Consider the following 22645-nt stretch of genomic DNA (forward strand, 5'->3'; position numbering starts at 1 on the left):
GACCCGAAAAATAACAACACTTTGTCAGGACCATGAGGTGATCATTCCTACCAATTTTCAGTTCAATCGGCCCAGCAGAACTTGACTTTAAGTTTGAAATGTAAAATGTTAACGGACGACGGACGACGGACGACGACGGACGAAAACGGATAGCAATAGGTCACTTGAGCTAAAGCTCAGGTGACCTAAAAACCATTCAGCCTTTTCGCCGAGTCAACTTTTGATAATGCGATACTTTTTTTTCTTTACATATTTGCTACAGTTCTAACACAAATGGGTTGGAATGGCCAGGCATTTTTAAAGACAGTGATTTATGCAACACAGACCATCTACATCTGTTGAGCAGACGCAGAGCTTCACCACAGCTAGGACAAGCTGGCTGAACTAAATAGCAAAAGACACTTGATCTTACGTCTCCTGCAAATGTAAGTCAAGTGTTATTTGTAAAACGAATTGCTTTAGCAACTTAACCTAGACATATATTGAATTAATGAAGATGGCAACAGGATCACTACTGTCTCTGTTACCATGGGAACTCATAACAATGATTATTGACAGCAATTTGTCAGTCTCCCTGTTCACATATGCTATTAGCAAAAAAAAATAACGAACTTCCGTTTGTTGTGACTGCCAATTTTCGATATAATTAGTAGTTCAGCTTGCAGATCTATAGAAACAGTAAAAGGGATATAGTTGGATCAACGCAAGTATCAAATGGGGGGGGGGGTCAGAATCAATAGGGCAGATCGATGGAAGTTTATGGCAGGTTGGGTGAATGAGAGAAGGAGGGAGAGGGGGAAGAGGGAGAAGGAGAGGGGGAGGGGTTGAGTGGAGGCTTAATGGCGGCTGGGGAGGGGATAAGGGACAGAAAGTGGAGACATGAGGACGTTAAAGTAGTTTGTTTGTACCTGGCGACTGATCCACGTAGGACTCGAACCTGCGACCCAGTGGTGGATGGCTAGTGGTAGCAGAATATCTGACACCTTAACCACTTGGCCACCGTGAGTTTGGCGACCAGGATCAGAAGGGGAATATTTTGGTGGTTGAAGAGTTTGGAAATAACAGGTTCAGCTGGTAGTGGGGAAGTCAATGTAGGGTTTTCAGAATAGTTTTAAACCACTGCTTTCCCTATAGTGACAAATCACATATTTCTGTTTTAAAACTAATAATTATTTATCTCTCATAGATTCAGCTTACGCTCAACCTGAATCAAAATTAAAACTGAAAATACTGAAAATTTACCCTGTATAGGTAAATGGGTTTGAACATAGAGAAAATCGTATCCAAAGAAATAAAATGAAAAAAAGATACTTATTGGTATCATTGACCTTTATAGACAAGTTTTTACTATACATATGGGCCTTTATGGGCAGGTTCTCAGTTTAGTTTTATCCAATACTGCAACATAGTTGTACATAAAATGTCAGTGGGATGGGAAAACAAACTCAGAGCCTTTGTAAATTGTTCAGGTGACCTTTTTAGACAGGTACATGCTATACAGGGGTTACCTTTGACAGGTAATTCATACATAGAGGTGGGCTTAATATATAGGTATATCATATATATTAATGACCTTTATTGACGGGCAATTTATATTACAGATGTGGTCTTTATAGACAGGTACTTCAAATACATCAATGACCTTTATAGACAGGTTATGTATATATAGAGATGGTCTTTATATACAGGTATATTATATATATATATATATATTGATGATCTTTATTGACAGGTATATCATATATTTTAATAATCTTTATAGGCAGGTATATCACATATATTGATGATCTTTATTGACAGGTAATTTATATTACAGATGTGGTTTTTATATACAGGTATATCATATATATTGATGGTCTTTATAGACAGGTACTTCATAAACATTAATGACCTTTATAGACAGGTTATGTATATACACAGATGGTCTTTATATACAGGTTTATCATATATATTGATGATCTCTATTTACAGGTAATTTATATCACAGATGCGGTCTTTATAGACAGGCACTTCCTAAACATTGATGACCTTTATAACCAGATTATGTATACACACAGATGGTCTTTAAAAACAGGTATATCATATATATTAATGATCTCTATTGACAGGTAATTTATATTACAGATGTGGTCTTTATAGACAGGCACTTCCTATACATTGATGACCATTATAGACAGGTTATGTATACACACAGATGGTCTTTATATACAGGTACTTCTTATACAGAAGTACTAGTGGCCCCCTATAGCAGGTCTTACTCTGTCCATATGAATCATTGTGTGTGCAGACATTATTTACGAACCTAGTATTACATTCTTTTACTTCTGAACGCGAAATAACGATTAAATCATTGCTCATGATATTGTGTAACTTTTCTAATAATAGCTTTTTCTGTATTGATTAGAAACATTATGAAACAGTTTCATTATGAAATGTTCAACAACTCAATCCTTTGAAATTCAAAGAATGTTTTTTCTTTTCCATACCAACATCCATTATATAATTTATATACATGGGTATTGAACTGTCAAGACAATTGTCCAGTACACATATATAGAACCTTGAACAGTAAGATAAACAAAAACTTAAGCTGTATATGTCTGCAGATTTAATCTGTGAGCACATGCAAGCATCAAATAAAAATCATGGAGTTGACCTTTTTTATCTGATTTCCCAGAATTGAGCTCGGTACATATGTCGGTTGGAAAATTTGTCGGTCATGGATAGTCTACATAGTCTATTACATGTAGATTTTTCTGTTTACAAAAGAAAGATGTCATTTTCATAAGGATACATGCTAAGTGACTGTTAATTTACCTCCTTTACAAAAGAGCTCTATAATAAGAAAGTTGTTCAACGTCTCATCTTATCAGTAGGGTCATTTGTTTAAAGAATGGATGACACATTTGAAAGGTAAACAGAAACTGATGATGTATTTGAAAGGTACACATGGACTAATGACACAATTTGAAAGGTACACAGGAACTGATGATGAATTTGAAAGGTACACAAGAATTGATGACACATTTGAAAGGTACATAGGAATGTATGGATTAGTAGCACTTAAACAATTCTCAAATATTTGATAATGGTATGTAAACAAATTTAAGGGAGATAAAACAAATCACAGGTATCATGTGTAAGGAAGATACCTCTAACATAAGTCACAAGTTAATGTGTTAGGTAGCATTAACCTTAACTCTCACACAAACCACATGTTTTATGTGTTAGGTAAGCATTAACATTAACTCTCACACAAACCACGGGTGTTATGTGTTAGGTAGCATTAACCTTAACTTTCACACAAACCACAGGTGTTATGTGTTAGGTAGCATTAACATTAACTCTCAGACAAACCACAGGTGTTATGTGTTAGGTAGCATTAACATTAACTCTGACACAAACCACGGGTGTTATGTGTTAGGTAGCATTAACCTTAACTCTCACACACACCACAGGTGTTATGTGTTAGGTAGCATTTACATTAACTCTCACTCAAACCACATGTGTTATGTGTTAGGTAGCATTAACCTTAGCGTTCACACAAACCACAGGTGTTATGTGTTAAGAAGCATTAACATTAACTCTCACACAAACAACAGGTGTTATGTGTTAGGTAGCATTTACATTAACTCTCACACAAACCACATGTGTTCTGTGTTAGGTAGCATTAACCTTAACTCTCACACAAACCACATGTGTTATATGTTAGGTAGCATTAACATTAACTCTCCCACAAACCACATGTGTTATGTGTTAGGTAGCATTAACCTTAGCGTTCACACAAACCACAGGTGTTATGTGTTAGTTAGCATTAACATTAACTCTCACACAAACCCCGGGTGTTATGTGTTAGGTAGCATTAACCTTAACTCTCACACAAATCACAGGTGTTATGTGTTAGGTAGCATTTACATTAACTCTCACACAAACCACATGTGTTATGGGTTAGTTAGCATTAACATTAACTCTCACACAAACAACAGGTGTTATGTGTTAGGTAGCATTTACATTAACTCTCACACAAACCACATGTGTTATGGGTTAGTTAGCATTAACATTAACTCTCACACAAACCAGATGTGTTATGTGTTAGGTAGCATTAACATTAACTCTCACACAATCCACGGGTGTTATGTGTTAGGTAGCATTAACCTTAACTCTCACACAAACCACATGTGTTATGTGTTAGGTAGCATTAACCTTAACTCTCACACAAATCGCAGGTATAATATCTAAGGTAGCATATAACCTTAATTCTAACACAAATCGCAGGTATAATGTGTAAGGTTGCATATAACCTTAATTCACACCAATCCCAGGTATATTGTGTGAGGTAACATATAGCCTAAATCTCACACAAACCACATGTATAACGTGTAAGTTAATTAGCATATAACCTTAACTCTTTCACAAACCATAGGTTAGAGTTTAACATATAACCTTAACTCTTACACAAACCATAGGTTAAAGTTTATTTAGTTCTAGCTATTTTTCATAGATTTATTGAGCTAGTTAATTTCTTTCTACAAATGATAGTGAGCTAGCTATTTATTTCTACATAATTTAGTAAGCTATACTTATTTTCTAATGATTTAGTGAACTTAGCATTTTTTTTTAACTAGCTAGCTAATTTTTTATGATTAAGTGATCAGTCAGCTATTATTTGATATCATTTAGTGAGCTTATTAGTATTGTACATAGTTTGGTGAGCTAGCTGTTTTATACATAATTTAGTGAGCTAGCTGGTGTTTTCTTACATATTTTGTTACCTAAATAATTCATAAATAATTTAGTGAGCTAGCTATTTCTGGGTTGTCGTTGCAGATTTCAACACAATAACAACATGACCATGAAACATTGTACTTTATGACTTCTACCAAACAAAGTTTACCTATTTAACAGGAAGATTGAAAATCATTTTTTGAGGAAAACTTCCATATTTTCATGCTTTACATACAAAAAGTCATGTTAATGCACAAATAATATTTATTTTAGACTCTTACTTACATTTTATTTTTACGTTTCCTGTTGCTGAGGTTGAGAAGCAGGGTAGCTACTGCCAACTCTGCTTTTTTCCAAGCTTTCCATTTCCGGTAAAGTCTTTGCCACAGTAAGCTCATGTTCATTGAATCTTCAGAATTCTTGTATGAAACAAAACACACCTTTAATCTCCAGGTAACTCAGAAGTAATCAATCTAAAACCAATTTACATGTTACCTGTGTTGTCAGATTAGAGAGATACTTAATTCCCAACAGTAGTTAATAAACACTTTTATTGCGCATCAAAGTGTCGGTGCCGTTTAGCCACGAAGCAATGCGAAAAATACATAATTAAGTTGTGGCGACGAGATTAAAGACTGCTGAAAACCCCTGCCTGTACATCCAAATTGGAAGAAAAATGTATCTGGTCTGTGCAATGCAATATGTACCATCTGCAGTGTTGTATCCCCACGGCCTTAGTGAGCTACTGATGCTGGCGTTGACTTTACCCACAGTACTGCCCAGCGCTGTGACGCAAACCCATTCCATTGATTTTAGGAATGACAGTGTCTCCTGCTTCACCGGCTATATCATTAGCTTTCTTATTTTGATACTAATTATTTTTCTTCTGCAAGGTAATGACTTCTAAACCTCTGGCTGGTCAAACAGATATCTCCCAACTGACCACAATGTCTAGTGGTTTTAGAAACATTACATTTATACACAAGGCCCCTTCAACGCAGAGTGTAACTATATATATAAATTCATTATCTTAATGAAATTTTTTAATTTGCTACTGTAAATAAAACCCTCAAAAAGTGCTACTTTAGGATGTACTCCTCTGCGGTTTCAATCATGTTCAAGTCTTGTCTTGATCTCTTGTAAGGGGTTTTGTAATATTTAACAAATTATTGCATATTTTTTTTAAAAAGCAAACACGTGTACATCTGAAAAATAGGTAAAAAATCTAGGTGTTTTTTTGAACTTTTTTCACAAGAATTTAAAAAAAAAAAGACCAATTTGTGGCCATTTTGAAAATGTTTATTTCTTGCGCTTCATGAAAGGCCAAAATTTCACCTTTTTTGACACTTGATTGATCACTTAAATCGTCATTGTGTCACCATTTTTAACTCTAGCAAGTTCATTTTTACTGTACAACTTTATCATGTTCAAATTAATGAAAATAATATGCAACAAAGTGGAAAATAATAATGTGTTTACATATTTAGTGTAACTGAAGCACTTTTGAGTTTTGACCCCGAAATGGTGAAAAAATAACAAAAAGAAGCACATGGACCCCCATTTTTATGGCTGTTTTAGAAGGGAAACCTTTTGTCTTTTGATCCATTAAAAATTCAAAAAAGCTTAATAGCAGAACTTTTAATATTCAACGTTGAATCTGCAAAAAATGGTGAAAAAATGAGTATTTTGTCATCAAAAAATAAGGGGTAGGGGTAACTTAAATTTTGAGTTAAAAGTTAAAGAAGTTTTACTTCCATAATTTAAAAGGAAGTACCATTTTTGTCAATTCTGCAAACATTCATACATATCTGATAAGAACACTTAATCTCTAAACTTTTCACCTGTAAACTTTTCTCCTTATAACACTTAATCTCTAAACTTTTCACCTGTAAACTTTTCTCCTTTGAACACTGAATCTCTAAACTTTTCACCTGTAAACATTTCTCCTTAGAACACTGAATCTCTAAACTTTTCACCTGTAAACATTTCTCCTTAGAACACTGAATCTCTAAACTTTTCACCTGTAAACTTTTCTCCTTAGAACACTAAATCTCTAAACTTTTCACCTGTAAACATTTCTCCTTAGAACACTGAATCTCTAAACTTTTCACCTGTAAACATTTCTCCTTAGAAAACTGAATCTCTAACTTTTTCACCCGTAAACTTTTCTCTTAGAACACTTAATCTCTTAATTTTTCACCTGTAAACATTTCTCCTTAGAACATTTAATCTCTGAATTTTTCACCTGTTAACATTTCTCTTTAGAACACTTAAGTTCTAAACTTTTCACCTGTAAACTTTTCTCCTTAGAAACACTGAATCTCTAAACTTTTCACCTGTAAACATTTCTCCTTAGAACACTGGATCTCTAAACTTTTCCCCTGTAAACATTTCTCCTTAGAACACTGAATCTTTAAATTTTTCACCTATATTTCTCCTTAGAACATTTAATCTCTGAATTTTTCACCTGTAAACATTTCTCTTTAGAACACTTAAGCTCTGAACTTTTCACCTGTAAACTTTTATCCAAAGAACATTTGATTTGTGAACTTTCATCCTTAGAACACTTAATCTATGAACTTTTCACCAGTGAACTTTTATCCTTAGAAACTTTTATTGATGAACACCTAACATTAATGCAATTCGTACTCTGAACATCTATCCTATGAACAACTAACCTACAGACATCAAAGTAGTGAACGTATTGCCTGTGAACAAGAACACTTGAACATCTAACCTGTGAACAATAAACCTACAGACATCAAAGAAGTGAACATATTGCCTGTGAACCAGAACACTTGAATATCTAACCTATGAATAATTAACCTACAGACATCTAAGTAGTGAACATATTGCCTGTGAACCAGAACATTTGAGCATCTAACCTGTGAACAATAAACCTACAGACATCAAAGTAGTGAACATATTGCCTGTGAACCAGAACACTTGAACATCTATTAACCTGTGAACACATGTAACTTTGTGAACATCAGACGGAAAAACATGCAGAAGGAATATATATAGTTTTTGTTATTCATTTTTCAAGTTTACATGAATATGTATGAGTAACATTTAACAAGTTGGCTATAGAAGACAATTGAACAATAATCAAAAGATAAGCTATGTTTTTTATGGGTTTTTTCATTGAAATTTGTACACAGTTTTCAATATAAAACGATCACACATCTTTAACCTTAGATTCAGGGAGTTTCTTTTTATAAAATCCTGAGGCAGTTATCCCTTAAACATAAGAAATACTTTGGTTTTATGGAGATTTGAAAAAAGCTACATCTAGAGAGGTGATGGAGAAGATTTAACCATTTTTACATTTCAAAGACAAAGTATTCTTTTTATGCAGAATCTACTAAGCTGGCCATGTTTACCTTCAGAAAACTGTGGTCGACAATGCATTCGCTCTTGATTCTTATTGACAAGTAAACACAAAATATCTACAATTCAATGTCACCTTTGCCTTAAGGCGGCAAGTATAACGCCCAGTATTTTTTATGTTTATTTTTCAATATTGGTCACGCGTGGGCTAAACCACATGGAGAGTTTTGTAATCAGCCTCTTTCATGAGATCATCAACAGCTAACTATATTATCACTTTATTTCCCCAAAGTCTATTTTTTTCATATTGAGCAGCTTTCAAAGTGATTAATCATCCACTGTAATGTGTTTTTAAACTGTTATTGATTCACCTCCAAACCTCACAAGATTAATCCCAACCTAGATATAAAATCCAGATTTATATATGTGTATAGTTTTGATCAACACATGAAAGTGATTGGTTTTAGAACCTACTAAGCGTTTCCCTCTTTCATATTTGCAACTATACAGGTTTTTTGCACGTTTAAATCATTTACTCAGCTGCAGTTATAATTATAAAGCATATCAAATCCCAAGCAGAAAACCAAAATTACACATGTCGAAGAAATAGAAGAGCGATTGTGTACAGTTGGTCGCACTGATTACTTAGCCATGATTAAAACGAAACGGATCGAGTCTCCGTATAACAACTTACAATACAAATAAACAGCCAAGTACCACTCCTACCTGTATAATGGAATCGCTTTCGGTTTCCATGGTAACCACAGGTAGGCTCCTCGTTGTGTTCAATATATACCTGGCGACTTTGTTTAAGTATACCAAATTATATTGGTATTAGACTCCGTGCTTAGCCAGCCGCAATCCCCTAGAGTAAAATTGACAATCGACGTTAACTTCCCATTAGCTTTCCTTACATCGAGTAAAACCACACTGCACCGCAGCATCCGTACCAAAACATATATATGACCAGGCAGATACAGTAAGGCACCTTGAATCATGATAGACATTCCGACCGTTTATCTTTAAACAAAATCCCATTACTGCTACCGACCGAATGTTACGGAAGGATTAATCTAGGTTTAACGTTTAATGGACGGGGAGGATTAATCTAGGTTTAACGTTTAATGGACGGGGAGGATTAATCCAGGTTTAACGTTTAATGGACGGGATATGTTTTTTCATTTTCTATAAACATGTTTACTATTACGGTATAATTGGTTTTTCCACAGAACTTTTCTCCGGAACTCTTGTAAGCCATGTATTCTAGGCTTTTAAAGTCTTGAATTTTGTTCCTGGATAAAACTAAGTTCCTGAATCTTTACAATTTTTGTTATTTGTCTCGTAAAAGAAAAACGTAATTATTATTCAATATTTGTGAAAATAAACCAATTTTCAAAGTTTGAAGAAGATGATAAATATATTTTTTCTCTATTTTCGAAATGTAAGTACAGTCAAATACAATGTATGTATTAATGTATTAGGAGACCATCTTCAAGAAAAAGTGGTCTCTAAAAGCAGGTGGTCTGTTAACACAGGTTAAGTTCACAAAGAAATCACTTTAATAGAGAACACTGAAAGTGGTCTCTTAACACAGGTGGTCTCTTAACACAGGTGATCTCTTAACACAGGTGGTCTCTTAACACAGGTTGTCTCTTAACACAGGTTCAGTTCACAAAGAAATCACTTCAATAAGGAACATTGAAAGTGGTCTCATAACACAGGTGGTCTCCTAACACAGGTTCAGTTCAGGAAGAAATCACTACAATAGGGAACATTGAACGTGGTCTTAACACAGGTGGTCTCTTAACACAGGTGGTCTTTTAATGGAGGTGGTTGCAGTAGTAGGTTATTATATTGGGGCTAATGGCTGATTCCTTGAACAATTCATTCATGGGCACAATTAACTAAAGGTTTTAAATATCACGATCTCTATCCTTGCTGGCAAGCTTACTTCAAGCTCTATGGTTCGTATTTCCTAAAACTTAGAAAATATCATTAAATTTCGAAGTCACAAACTTCAATTCCATTTTACTTTCAATACGTTTTAGACACCAGGTTATAATCCCAATATTTTAAAAATATTTAAAAAAAAAAAAAAAATGTTATCTTAAAGGTATCATAGCATTATGATGGCTACATAACCACAATCTGCCATCACTTTCGATTCCCTCGTAACTGGTTGAATATTAAAACTGTCATTTAAACACAACAAGCATTTTGATAAGTTGTTCCTGTACAGGTGAACGAAAAAGCACCAATCAGATTTGGTTTTACAGCGAGAGTTGAGCTACTTAACCCTTTCACCACTGTAGACCATAATGGACCCATCCAGATCAATGCATGGTAGAGTCTACTAAAGTTACATAGGGGTGAAAGGATTAAGGACACCTCGATCGGACGTGAAAAGGTATGGGGTTAACTACCTGAGGATATGGGTTTTCTCCAGGTACTCCGGTTTCCTTCCACATTAACATTCACTGTGTGCTAACATTCAGGCCAACAAAAGTAATTATATGAGAACACAATTTGTTTCATAGTTGTTGTAAAATAAATAAAGAATATATATATATATATATATAATAATAAAAAAGTACTAAATGTCATTGTGAAGTATGTAAGTATAGAAAAACAAACGACAGACTAAAATACATGCTGCTTCATCCCTTCACTGGGCTCCACGATGTCACAACATCGTGACGTTACAATTACATGTCATCACACTACAATAATAACGTGACGTGACAAAGTACACAAGAATGGTGGAAAAACTAGCACAACATTTTACTGTGGCCTGTTGAGACTTGGTTTTAAAGTTTTGATTAATTGGTCTTCTTTCTTTTCTCTTAGAATAGTGTCGGATGACACCATATATATCCAATATATAATATATATCCCACGATTTTGAAGCAAATAAGGTTTAATCATTAGGATACCTGTGAACTGGTGAAATGTTGCGAACATCATTTTTACACTAATTTTTAATCAAGAGTCGTGATATCGACTGATTTTGCGCAAAATTATGTTATCTCATTAGGTTAATTTGTATGCTGGTTGTAACGTGTAGCATCATTTTTACACGCTGACGTCAATTACACTAATAACTGACGTATATTCAAATAAGAGACGGATTGTCAAAAGGTTGTTGACAGGTCATATAATAAGGATGATTACGAAACGTGTCTGTTTATTTATATCCACTTCATACTGAAAATTTCCGGAAAATCATCAGAAAAAGTGTATTTATGATATTCCTAATGCAACATAGAGCTTACATTGAAATGAAACCTCAATAATGATAAGCACCAAATTTTAATTTGAAATGGAAGATTACCAGGTTATATTTCTCAAACACGGCAACTTAGACAGGTAAACCAAAGCCAGTTCTCACAAACTGTGTTTTTTTCTATTAATGATCCTGTAACCTTGTCAAAAAATGCAACTATTCATTTGAAACTGATTTTAAAACCTGAATCCCTGATCGTACAACTTTCTAACCAACTGCGCAACTTGGTCAATGGTAGTACTTATCCAAAATGAAATGAAGGGGAGATAACTCAATGTACAATATTCTACAGTGGAATTCTCCAGTGTTTTGCCAGAAGTGGGACAAAAATCCTTAACTTTGACCACTAGGCGTTGAGCTCTAGATATTTTGCCTTACCTTTTTTATTTATCTTCATCCTGAATTTTATAATAAAATTCAGCAGACGACACTTTTTTTTCTGTCACAAATAGATAGTTTTCAATTTCCTTTCATCAGAGTGAAATATATTTTTCTTAATATACAACTGTATCATGAAACCCAAGAAATTGCTCACCTTTCATTTTGAAACTTAACATATATGAACGATATTTACCGTACTTTGGCAACACAAAATTTTACAGTTCATTCTTTTGGAACACAATACAAAAATATCTCTTTTCTGTTAGTACTAAACATGCTAGAAGCATCAGGTGCACTCGTCAATGTAGAGTACAGTAGACAGGGATTATCTAAGATTAAGTAGGAGATAGAATATGTCTGGACTTAACATAATTCTAGTTCTGACAGGTAACATGCCTCACGCAAGATCCCCCTCCCAACTCCCCCCCCCCCAGCTTCCCTTTCTTTCAGCTCTCCCTCCCCTAGCTACCTTCTACCAATACTTCTTATCCTTTGCATTCAACCCTAGCTATTTTCATCTGTATATCTTATATCTTATATCACCTCTTTGACCATCTCTTTAAAACCCTTACCTTTGCCCCTCCCCACCATCGCTCATCACTATCCCATCCCTCCGGAACCCTCTGTGCCCTGTCCCCATGTACAAAATATGTGTCCCTCTCAGTTCTATGGCCCTCCCTAGGTATAACCCCGCTCTTCACCCTTTTTATGTCCCCCTACACCCTCTGACAGTGTATAACCCCTCTTAAGTACCTCCTCCTTATGTTCGCCCCTACCAGTATACGCCCCCTCCCCTCTTCCCTGTCCCTATGTCTGGCCCTTTACCCCCTTACTTACAACTGTATCATGCCGTCCTTATTCATGCCCCCTCCACTTACCAACCACTTTTACGCCCCTCCACTATTCCAGTCCCTATTTATGTACCCTCTACAAACTTACGTCTGTATTTTTAACTAATGCATCTTCAAAGCATAGTTAGCTTAACATAAATAATATTTTTCTATTTGACACATTTTGAAAATACACCAGAAATCAAACATAAAACTGATTGCTAAGGTAGTTTAAGTTATTTGTATCCAAAAAAAGAGTTTTTTTTGTAAAACTGACAAAATTAAAAAAAATATATTGTTTTAAAACTTTTCTTTTTTTCTTCTTTTAAGCTAACAATACATTACACGAATTGGTGCCGACAGCTTTGTCGCAATGTAACTCAGCATAGCTGGAATGAAGTACCTGCTCAAAATACATTCTTACAACAGCGGAAAAAATAAAAAAAACAGTTAACAATTACTTGAAGCTTAGTTTATTTTCGTAAGTCTTTATTTTTTTACGTACCCAGATTCCGGTATTTCTGAGTGTTTGATTGACAAACGTGATTATCCTTGCAAGCTTGTCTGCAGAAATAGACAGAAGGTTGCACGGATAAAAAAATGCACAAACGAGTTGACCCGAAAAGTTCATTCAATGCACTGTACTCCTTTGACACACGCACGCACCTCGAAACACATAAAGTCTTGTACAACACGAAGGCACGCAGAATCGGATTGGAGGGTTTTAGAACGGAACTAATGTTATCTATCTGTAGTGGTCTGGAAGTCCAGGACAACATAAAGATGTATGTGACAGCTCAAGTGAGAGGGGTTTTTTTTGTCATGGTCAAGCACAGACAATTTAATCAGACGAACCCAGAGTCTGAAACACACTGACACCTCATTAGGCCTGCCATTTTGGATTCTGTAAAAAAATATTTCCGGAACAACAAATCTATCCCCATAGATGAAACATTTACCACATCTAAAAAAGAAACAGCTAAATTTCTTTTATAGATAAAAAAAGAAAGATTTTTTCCAGATTGTCAGAATCTGAATATCCATATTAATAGCGTTTTATGATCTTTAAGAAGGAATCGCATTCTAGAATTATGATCATTCATATAGCAGTTTCTATGCCCTCTCCTGGTATATATGGAAACTGCAGATATTTATTTTACTATAGCTGACAAAAAAGATGGATTTTTTTTATCTGTATTTCTTCTTTTTATTGACAACTTCATAAAAGCTCTTTCCAATAGCAATATTTTTTCTGCTAAAAGCAGTTAAGTATATGCTACCTTCCCTATTGAATCTGTGGTTTGTGTTGGAGAGTTCACCCTAGTCATCACAAAAAGCCTTGAAGGTCATTAAAACAGACATGAAGGTCATTACAAGTAATCTTGAAAGTCATTACAAATTACCATCAAGGTCATTAGATTATTCTTGACGGTTATCACAAATAGTCTTGAAGGTCATTATAAACAGCCTTGAAGGTCGTTACATATAGTCTTGAAGGTCATTACAGATAGTCTTGAAGGTCATGACAAATAATCTTGAAGGTCATTACAAATAATCTTAAAGGCCATTACAAATAGTCTTGAAAGTCATTGCAAACAACCTTGAAGGTCATTACAGACAGCCTTGAAGGTCATTACAAATAATATTGAAGGCCATTACAAATAATCTTGAAGGCCATTACAAATAGTCTTAAATGGCATTACAAATAATCTTGAAGGTCATTACAAATAATCTTGAAGGTCATTACAAATAGTCTTAAATGGCATTACAAATAATCTTAAAGGCCATTACAAACAGTCTTGAAGGTCATTACAAATAATCTTGAAGGTCATTACAAATAATCTTAAAGGCCATTACAAATAATCTTGAAGATCATTACAAATAATCTTAAAGGTCATTACAAACAGTCTTGAAGGTCATTACAAATAATCTTGAAGGTCATTACAAACGTCTTGAAAGTCATTACAAATAATCTTGAAGGTCATTACAAATAGTCTTAAATAGCATTACAAACAGTCTTGAAGGTCATAACAAATAATCTTGAAGGTCATTACAAATAATCTTAAAGGCCATTACAAATGATCTTGAAGGTCATTACAAATATTCTTAAAGGTCATTAGAAACAGCCTTGAAAGTCATTACAAATAATCTTGAAGGTCATTACAAACAGTCTTGAAAGTCATTACAAATAATCTTGAAGGTCATTACAAATAGTCTTAAATGGCATTACAAACAGTCTTGAAGGTCATTACAAATAATCTTGAAGGTCATTACAAATAATCTTAAAGGCCATTACAAATAATCTTGAAGGTCATTACAAATAATCTTAAAGGCCATTACAAACAGCCTTGAAGGTCATTACAAATAATCTTAAAGGCCATTACAAACAGCCTTGAAGGTCATTACAAATAATCTTAAAGGCCATTACAAACAGCCTTGAAAGTCATTCCAAATAATCTTGAAGGTCATTACAAACAGTCTTGAAAGTCATTACAAATAATCTTGAAGGTCATTACAAACAGCCTTGAAAATCATTACAATAATCTTGAAGGTCATTACAAACAGTCTTGAAAGTCATTACAAATAATCTTGAAGGTCATTACAAACAGCCTTGAAGGTCATTACAAATAATTTTGAAAGTCATAACAAACATTGTCATTAATTAACTAATCATTAACATGTGTTAAAACAAATATTATTAACTATTACCTTAGTAAGTACAAATAAAACAAATCTGGCAAGGAATGCGATTTGTAAGTAAAAAAGACCATGATGAAAGTTGAATGAATTATCCCAATACCACTACTAAATGAGCCACGGGGCCCATGGCAGTCACGCTACAGTTACATCCAAAGCAAAATTGAGGGGATATTACTCTAATTATATAAAACTACAGTGGAACGGGGATCCTTAAGTTGGTCATCATATTCAGTACTTCTTTAGAAATACACTATACAGGAAATGTTCATTGGAGAGGCTCAAAGTGTTTACATTAAAAGTCAATGTAAGACATCATAATTGGAAATAGCACATATAGAGATGTATTTTCTTAAGTAGATTCTGTTATAGAATGTACACTCTACAACCCAGTGCAAGTGGCTGTATTTCTGGTACAGATAAGTCATTTGTAAAAAAAAACTAGTTAGCTTTACATAATAATTACAATTTGTTTCAAGAATATATTTTTTATCCTTGCTATTAAAAAATCTCAAATGTTTTCTTCTTGTCTGTCTGTGTGGAAATCAACCTCGAAAAATGTTTTTATAATGTCAGAAATGTTTGAAATATTTAAGAAATAATCAATGTCAAAAAATTCCAATTTTATTGAACTAAGCTAACAATACTAAGACAAAATCTGTTCCAGCTCCTCACCAGGTATTGTAACTGACAACACCTGCGAGCTATTTTAAGTAACATCATACCAATTGCTGCACATTTTACTCCGTCTCATTAGGTTTGGCGTAATTGACAACACTAATCAATATACAAATCAGTAGTCGCCCTCAAGTTAGGAGCTGTATATATGTATTTATCTGGAAAAGCTAAGAAATACATGGGTTACAATGATCCTAAGCTTTTTTTATACTTCACTCTTCTTCCTTTGTCCTCATGGTGCCTGTAGTCTTCCGTCCAATTCCAGCCTTGTTAAAATTAAAATGTGGATGTTAATTTTGTCATCTTTGGCATTAGTTCCTTGTTGATAAATTAACATCTGTGTTTTAATCGGACTGATCCTATCCTCCCACTCTATCCTTTTCTTATATCCAAAACTCCTCAAGTTTAGAGTTTGTATGAAATCCTCCATCAGTTAAGCTTACTTGTCTCACTGCACTGTGGCTTTTCATATACACAGTTACCTCCCCTTAATATTTTTCGGCTACTGCCCGCTACACCCCAGACTGTTTTCCCTCTCTTCTTTGGCCTCACACTCCCCAAAACTGATTTCCCTCTCTTTTATAGCCCCACAATCCCCCAAACTGATTTCCCTCTCTTCTATAGCCCCATACTCCCCAAAAGTTTCCCTCTCTTCTATAGCCTCACTCTCCCCCAAACCGATTTCCCAGTCTCTTCTATGGCCTCACACTCTCCCAAACTGTTTGCCCTCTCTTCTTTGACCTCACACTTTCCAAGACTGTTTTACCTCTCTTCTAAGGCCTCGGACTCCCCTAGACTGTTTTCCCTCTCTTCTTTGGCCTCACACTCCCCAAGACTGTTTTACCTCTCTCTCTGTTCTCACACTCCCCAAAGACTGTTTTACCTCTCTTCTAAGGCCTCAGACTCCCCTAGACTGTTTTCCCTCACTTCTTTGGCCTCACACTCCCCCAAGACTGTTTTACCTCTCTCTGTGTTCTCACACTCCCCAAGACTGTTTTACCTCTCTCTGTGTTCTCATACTCCCCCAAGACAGTTTTCCTTCACTTCTATGGCCTCACACTCCGCCCAGACTGTTTTCCCTCTCTTCTATGGTTTCACACTCTGTCCAGTCTGTTTTCCTGCTCTTCTACGGCCTCATTCCCTCCCATTCTGTTTTCCCTCTATTTATCCCTAACATCTCCCCACACCTCTGCAACCTCACCCACCCCCTACAAACATCTGTGACCCCTGACCCCCGAAGCTGATGAGGTTTAGAACTAAATGGCAGCGCCTGTGGCATAATATTAGAATAGAACCAATTCTATCGCTTCTAATTCAAAATGACGTGTACAGAAGAAGCAGGGCGGAAAATAATTCACGTGACCTTTGACCCTAGCCAATGACTTCCAAGGTCTTATGCTACAGTAGGTGGGATATGTGATAGGTGAAATTTGATTATCTGGTTTAGAGATATTATTTAACAGAGGAAATTTGCGCACGACTTTCCTTTTCCTGTCATTCAATATGACAGTCATATTACTCAGAACGTCTAGAACCTTCATATATACAACAGAATTGTTTTGCCAGGCGTTTCATTTACACACAGTTTCAAGTCTACACTGCACTGGAGATTTATGCCATTTCACACCCTGAAATTATAGCTTTATCAACTTTTTCCTTTGAATTTCTGTTTTGTATTTGTATTGTTCAACAGCTTACTGACAATTCAAGTCATATTGCAGACCAACTTCAGGTGGGGGGAAATCAGGAATTTTAGATAGTATCTGAATCGCAACAGAAGTATCACTCCATTGGAAAACAGTTACTGTAAAATCAAATATTTTTTGTAAAGCCTAAATTTTGTGGTCTCTCCTATACAAAATCCCCATTTCATGGGTATAGGTAATTGTTGATTACAAGTACCCACTCATAATGAAGAATCGCTTTATATCAAGCATGGACCTATGAATTTGTAGACAAAGTGTAACCATTAAATAATAAAAAAAAAAAAAAAAATGATATGTTATTTGATATGTACAGTATAGTATTGGGACATTACTCATAAGTATGTGTACAGTCCTTTAACCTTTTCAAGTTTCCATAATAGTTGTGTGTATTACAAAATCATATTGTATCATCAGATATCAAGAGGAATTTCCTATTAAAAATTTTGATGTCCTTCTTAGTTTTCAGTCCTTTGGCAGCTGGAGATAGCGTATTCCTTATGAGAGAAAGAAAACATAAGATATAATGTGAGGTATGATATTTTGATGTATAGAGGTGTAAACAAACAATACATGTAGCCTGTTATGCTTTTCTATGTACACACCATTAAAGGTAAGATCATAACCAAGTTTGTTTTTTGTCTAAAACTAAGTTTGTGTTTTGCCGAAACAGTTTTGTGTACTAATCCAAAAAACAACAGCTTTAAGGATTCAGGCAGCATGAACGTCAAGATGAATCCCAAAACGATGTTAAACAGCTCTGCCGAAAAAAACAGCTTACAGATCTCTCATTATGGAACTCTTCAGTAAATGGGAGTAAAACTGTAAGGTGGCATACATCATTAAATGATCTAGAGTTTATAACAACAAAAAAATGTTTCTTCAATTCATAGTCTTTTTTCCTTTTAGTTTTTTAATAGTCATTGCTTTGAACTGATGATTTTTAACTAGTAATCGTTTTTAACTGATGATTTTTAACTAGTAATCATTTTTAACTGATGATTTTTAACTAGTAATCGTTTTTAACTGATGATTTTTAACCAGTAATCGTTTTAAACTGATGATTTTTAACCAGTAATCATTTTTAACTGATGATTTTTAACAAGTAATCATTTTTAACTGATGACTTTTTAACTAGTAATCGGTTTTAACTGATGACTTTTTAACTAGTAATCGGTTTTAACTGATGACTTTTTAACTAGTAATCGGTTTTAACTGATGACTTTTTAACTAGTAATCGGTTTTAACTGATGACTTTTTAACTAGTAATCGGTTTTAACTGATGACTTTTTAACTAGTAATCGGTTTTAACTGATGACTTTTTAACTAGTAATCGGTTTTAACTGATGACTTTTTAACTAGTAATCGGTTTTAACTGATGACTTTTTAACTAGTAATCGCTTTTAACTGATGATTTTTTAACTAGTAATCGTTTTTAACTGATGACTTTTTAACTAGTTATCGTTTTTAACTGATGACTTTTTAAATAGTCGTTATTTTGTTCTGATGATTTTTAAATCGTCCTAAATTGGTATATGGCAAAACAGTGACATCACAACAAACTATCACATAAATATTTGGGTTATATAAGAGGGACTTGAGCGAGTCTAGGTCTTAGCGGTCAGAGTGTGGTCAGTCTCATTATTGCCTTGTCAAATAGTATTCCCTGATCACATCAGAAGTGTCCAGCCGCAGGTCAGCCATCTCGAGGGCGGTCAGCTGAGTGTCTCGTGCACGGCCACCCTCTGCCTTACATCAACTCCACATCCACATGAATAGCCGACTATTTTTATCCTCAAATTGGCTCTGGGACCATTATTGAGATGTGCTCACTTTGCTGACATCCGAAAGCAGCAAAAAATACTGAGATTACATACATACAGTGTATCACCTATCGATGCACAACGCAAGTCTCATCTATAGCCCTTCGACCGCTGACAATTACAAACAGAACATTCCGAATCTCATACAAACAAACACACTCGGGTCCTCCTCAAGGGAGATCAATTTCCAGTCCTGTTTAAATATTTGCTCTTCTAATACAATATTTTTTTGTCAGGTTTGGATACAAAAACAGTCTAGTTCATCTCAAACACAGGACGGAAAGCAGACTCTGGCCATCAGCACCACACAAGCCGTCAGCTGTCAGAGCCAGTACACTAGCCCCTTCGGCGTCTCCAGCTAACTTGTTTGTGAACATGCGAACAATCTCATTCGCAGCCCAAATGAAAACACTTAAACTGTTTACAGCAACACCTGTAACCAAACATGCTTAATGCTTTGTGCCTTGAAAAAAAATATTATAGAAATTGGTAAAAATACCTGATAGTCCCATTGACATATTGATTCCGCATGCTTAGTTCACGAATTTCTATCGAAGTGCGTGTGTACGTACATAGTACATGCAGCACCACAGCCCTTTGTAAGTGCAGACGATTTTGTCTCCAATAAAACGTAATTTTAGACCTGTTCCAAAAGACATAAAAACCTAACTGCTGTATTATATTAATCTGTAATCATAAACAATGTGTTTAATAAAAATAAGCTTTAATGATATTGTGATAAGCCACACAAAATTCTGATTTTTTTTTATTTCGCACCTTGATTGTTATTTGAGAAATAAAATAATAGGCCATATCACCAAACAGCATTTAGAAATAATTTCTTCCCAAAACTATCTTAAAGATTGTTTATCATTGTTTTTTGGCAAAATCTCATTATTAGCAGGCTAGCTTCTAGGCTATCAAGATGGACATTTTTAAGTATTTCAAAATGCAATGAGACTGCTCTAGTATATCATACTGTATAATATATATTGAATGCAAAGGTAGAGACAAGGTAAAATCTGAGAACCCTTGAATTTTAAAGTAGTCATGTCCTTATACCACACAAACAAATCCATGTATGGCTGGATGGCTTCTAGGCAATCAAGATGGGGATTTTGAAGCATCTCAAAATGCAATGAGACTGCTCTAAAATGGTATACTGTATAATATATATATCTTGTTTTTAAATGCACTAAAACAAACCATGCATGTCTGTAATGTTTAAGAAAATCAGTGAGAATTCAGTTATAATCACAAAGAAGAGTTCCACAAGGGTTTTTTTATTCGGAGTAATCTCCCTTATGTATAGAATAATGTAGCAACCAAAAGGACTTGTTCTGACTAAGAGTAACCTCCCCTGGCAAGATATGTATCTTTCAATGTTGATTTTCATTTTCATAGACTTTAATTTGTTGCCCGTAAATTGAGTTCTCATTTTTGGATAGCAACATTGATTAAGGATCACCGGTATACGTACCGCTTTCAAAAACCACAACTATGCACTGTATTTTGCCAGCATGACTAAATCATTACTGGAGAGGAAACCATAACCTTTTGGAACTTTTGTGAAAAAGAAAACTTAAAAAGAGATAACAAAAACTTAATACAAATGGGGGCTCTCAGTCTTACGTCGGCTAACATAATCGTTCCATTTTGGCTTTAAATTCTTGGGGAATTTTACCCCCAATCTCTTAAATAGATTATTACTTCACTTTATCTGTAGCCAGTTTTCTCATGGAAAATTTAATAGATATATTCTCTGGGGTGGCTATGAGTCTAGTCGCTTCTCTGGATTCCTCCAGAGTCTAGTGACTTCTCTTGCCTTCTTCGGAGTCTAGCGTTTCCAATTCATAGTCTTTTATAGCTTCTCCATGGATATTAGGAGTCTAGTCACTTCTCTGGAGTCTTTCAGAGTCTAGCTGCTTCTCTTGTTTTCTTTGGAGTCTAGCTCGCATTCTTTATCAAGCTTCTCTGTGACTTCACAGAGTCTAGCTTCCTTTAAAATCTTTTGAAAAGAATTTGTTACCATAAGTAGGTTTGTTATAGAGTGAGTAGCCCCTGATACGCCAAATGTTTGCAGTAGGTTTTAGTACTTATTCTTTGCTTGCACATACATATCTGTGTCTTAACTCAAGAAATAAACAGGTTAACTCTTTCATTGTGTGAAGTTATGTATAAAGTGCAGCTTGATTTTTGGTTTGGTTTGTTTGTGTTTTATGTCCTATCAACAGCTATGATCATTTAAGGACGTGCCAGGTTTTGGTGGTGGATTAAAGCCAGAGTTCCCGGAGAAAAATCACGGTCCTATGGCTTGTACCTGGCGACTGACCACGTAGGCCTCGAACCCGTGACCCAGTGGTGGAGGACTAATGGTAGCAGAATGTCAGACGCCTTAACCACTTGGTTACCGCTGCCCCCCCCCCCCCCCCCCCCCCCCCCCCCCCCCCCCCCCCATCCGACAAGGACAAGGGAGCCATAAATATAGGCTTGAAAGTGTAAAGTACAACTGCTGCAGTTTTTAATTTCTATTTCCAAACATTCCAATTAGAAACAAGAATTATTATGTAAAATGCCTTTCAAAGGGTTCTTTTTATGGAATACTTTTTTTGAAAAGGACTTAACTCATTCACCCATGAAATTTCATAATGAACTATTCCAACCGTTGAATTGGAAGAGTTCAAATGTGTCTTCAGGGGTGTTTGAGTTAAAAAACTATTTCCTTATAGTGCAGTCTAACTTGTTGGTGGTACCCTTTCCCTCAGCCAAATGTCAGTCACATTAACTTTAACACATTTTGAAACAGCGTCTGTTGTGTTCACAAGAAATAAATTTTCCTAATCTGTAATGAAATAGACGACAGTCACCATTCCAAATCTAATAAAAACAAGTGTTTTCCAGGAATTTATCGTTGTTACAAAAATGTCTAGACAAAGTGCTATTAAATACTATCCATTATATCTTTTACATATTTTCCTCTGGAACCATTGCACCCGTTTTTACTAGCATGCCAAATCATAACATCAATTTATCATTGAAGTGCTTTCAGTTGGCATTCATAGACAATATGAATGCCAATGTGTGGCAAATTCCCTGAAGTGCATTGGCATGAAGTGCTTTGGTTTTCATAAAAAATATTTTGACTTAACGGTTTCAATCCCCAAAACCTCTTTATTATAAGCAAGAGTGCTTAAG

General features: G+C 35.0%; 1 protein-coding gene across 1 annotated transcript in view; it reads right to left on the reverse strand.

Annotated features, from left to right (window-relative positions):
• The window catches only part of LOC110455674 (ankyrin repeat and fibronectin type-III domain-containing protein 1-like), a 152983-nt gene extending 144023 nt beyond the window's left edge, over nt 1–8960 (reverse strand). Inside the window, exons 1-2 of the mRNA XM_021505939.1 lie at nt 8782–8960; nt 5011–5144 (exon numbers count right to left, since the gene is read on the reverse strand). Coding sequence (XP_021361614.1) covers nt 5011–5144; nt 8782–8811 — 164 coding nt within the window. The 5' untranslated portion in view covers nt 8812–8960. The remainder of the gene's footprint in view (nt 1–5010; nt 5145–8781) is intronic.
• Nucleotides 8961–22645: the final 13685 nt, after the last annotated feature.

This window comes from Mizuhopecten yessoensis, unplaced genomic scaffold (genome assembly GCF_002113885.1).
Source record: "Mizuhopecten yessoensis strain PY_sf001 unplaced genomic scaffold, ASM211388v2 scaffold8361, whole genome shotgun sequence".
Lineage (NCBI taxonomy): Eukaryota > Metazoa > Mollusca > Bivalvia > Pectinida > Pectinidae > Mizuhopecten > Mizuhopecten yessoensis.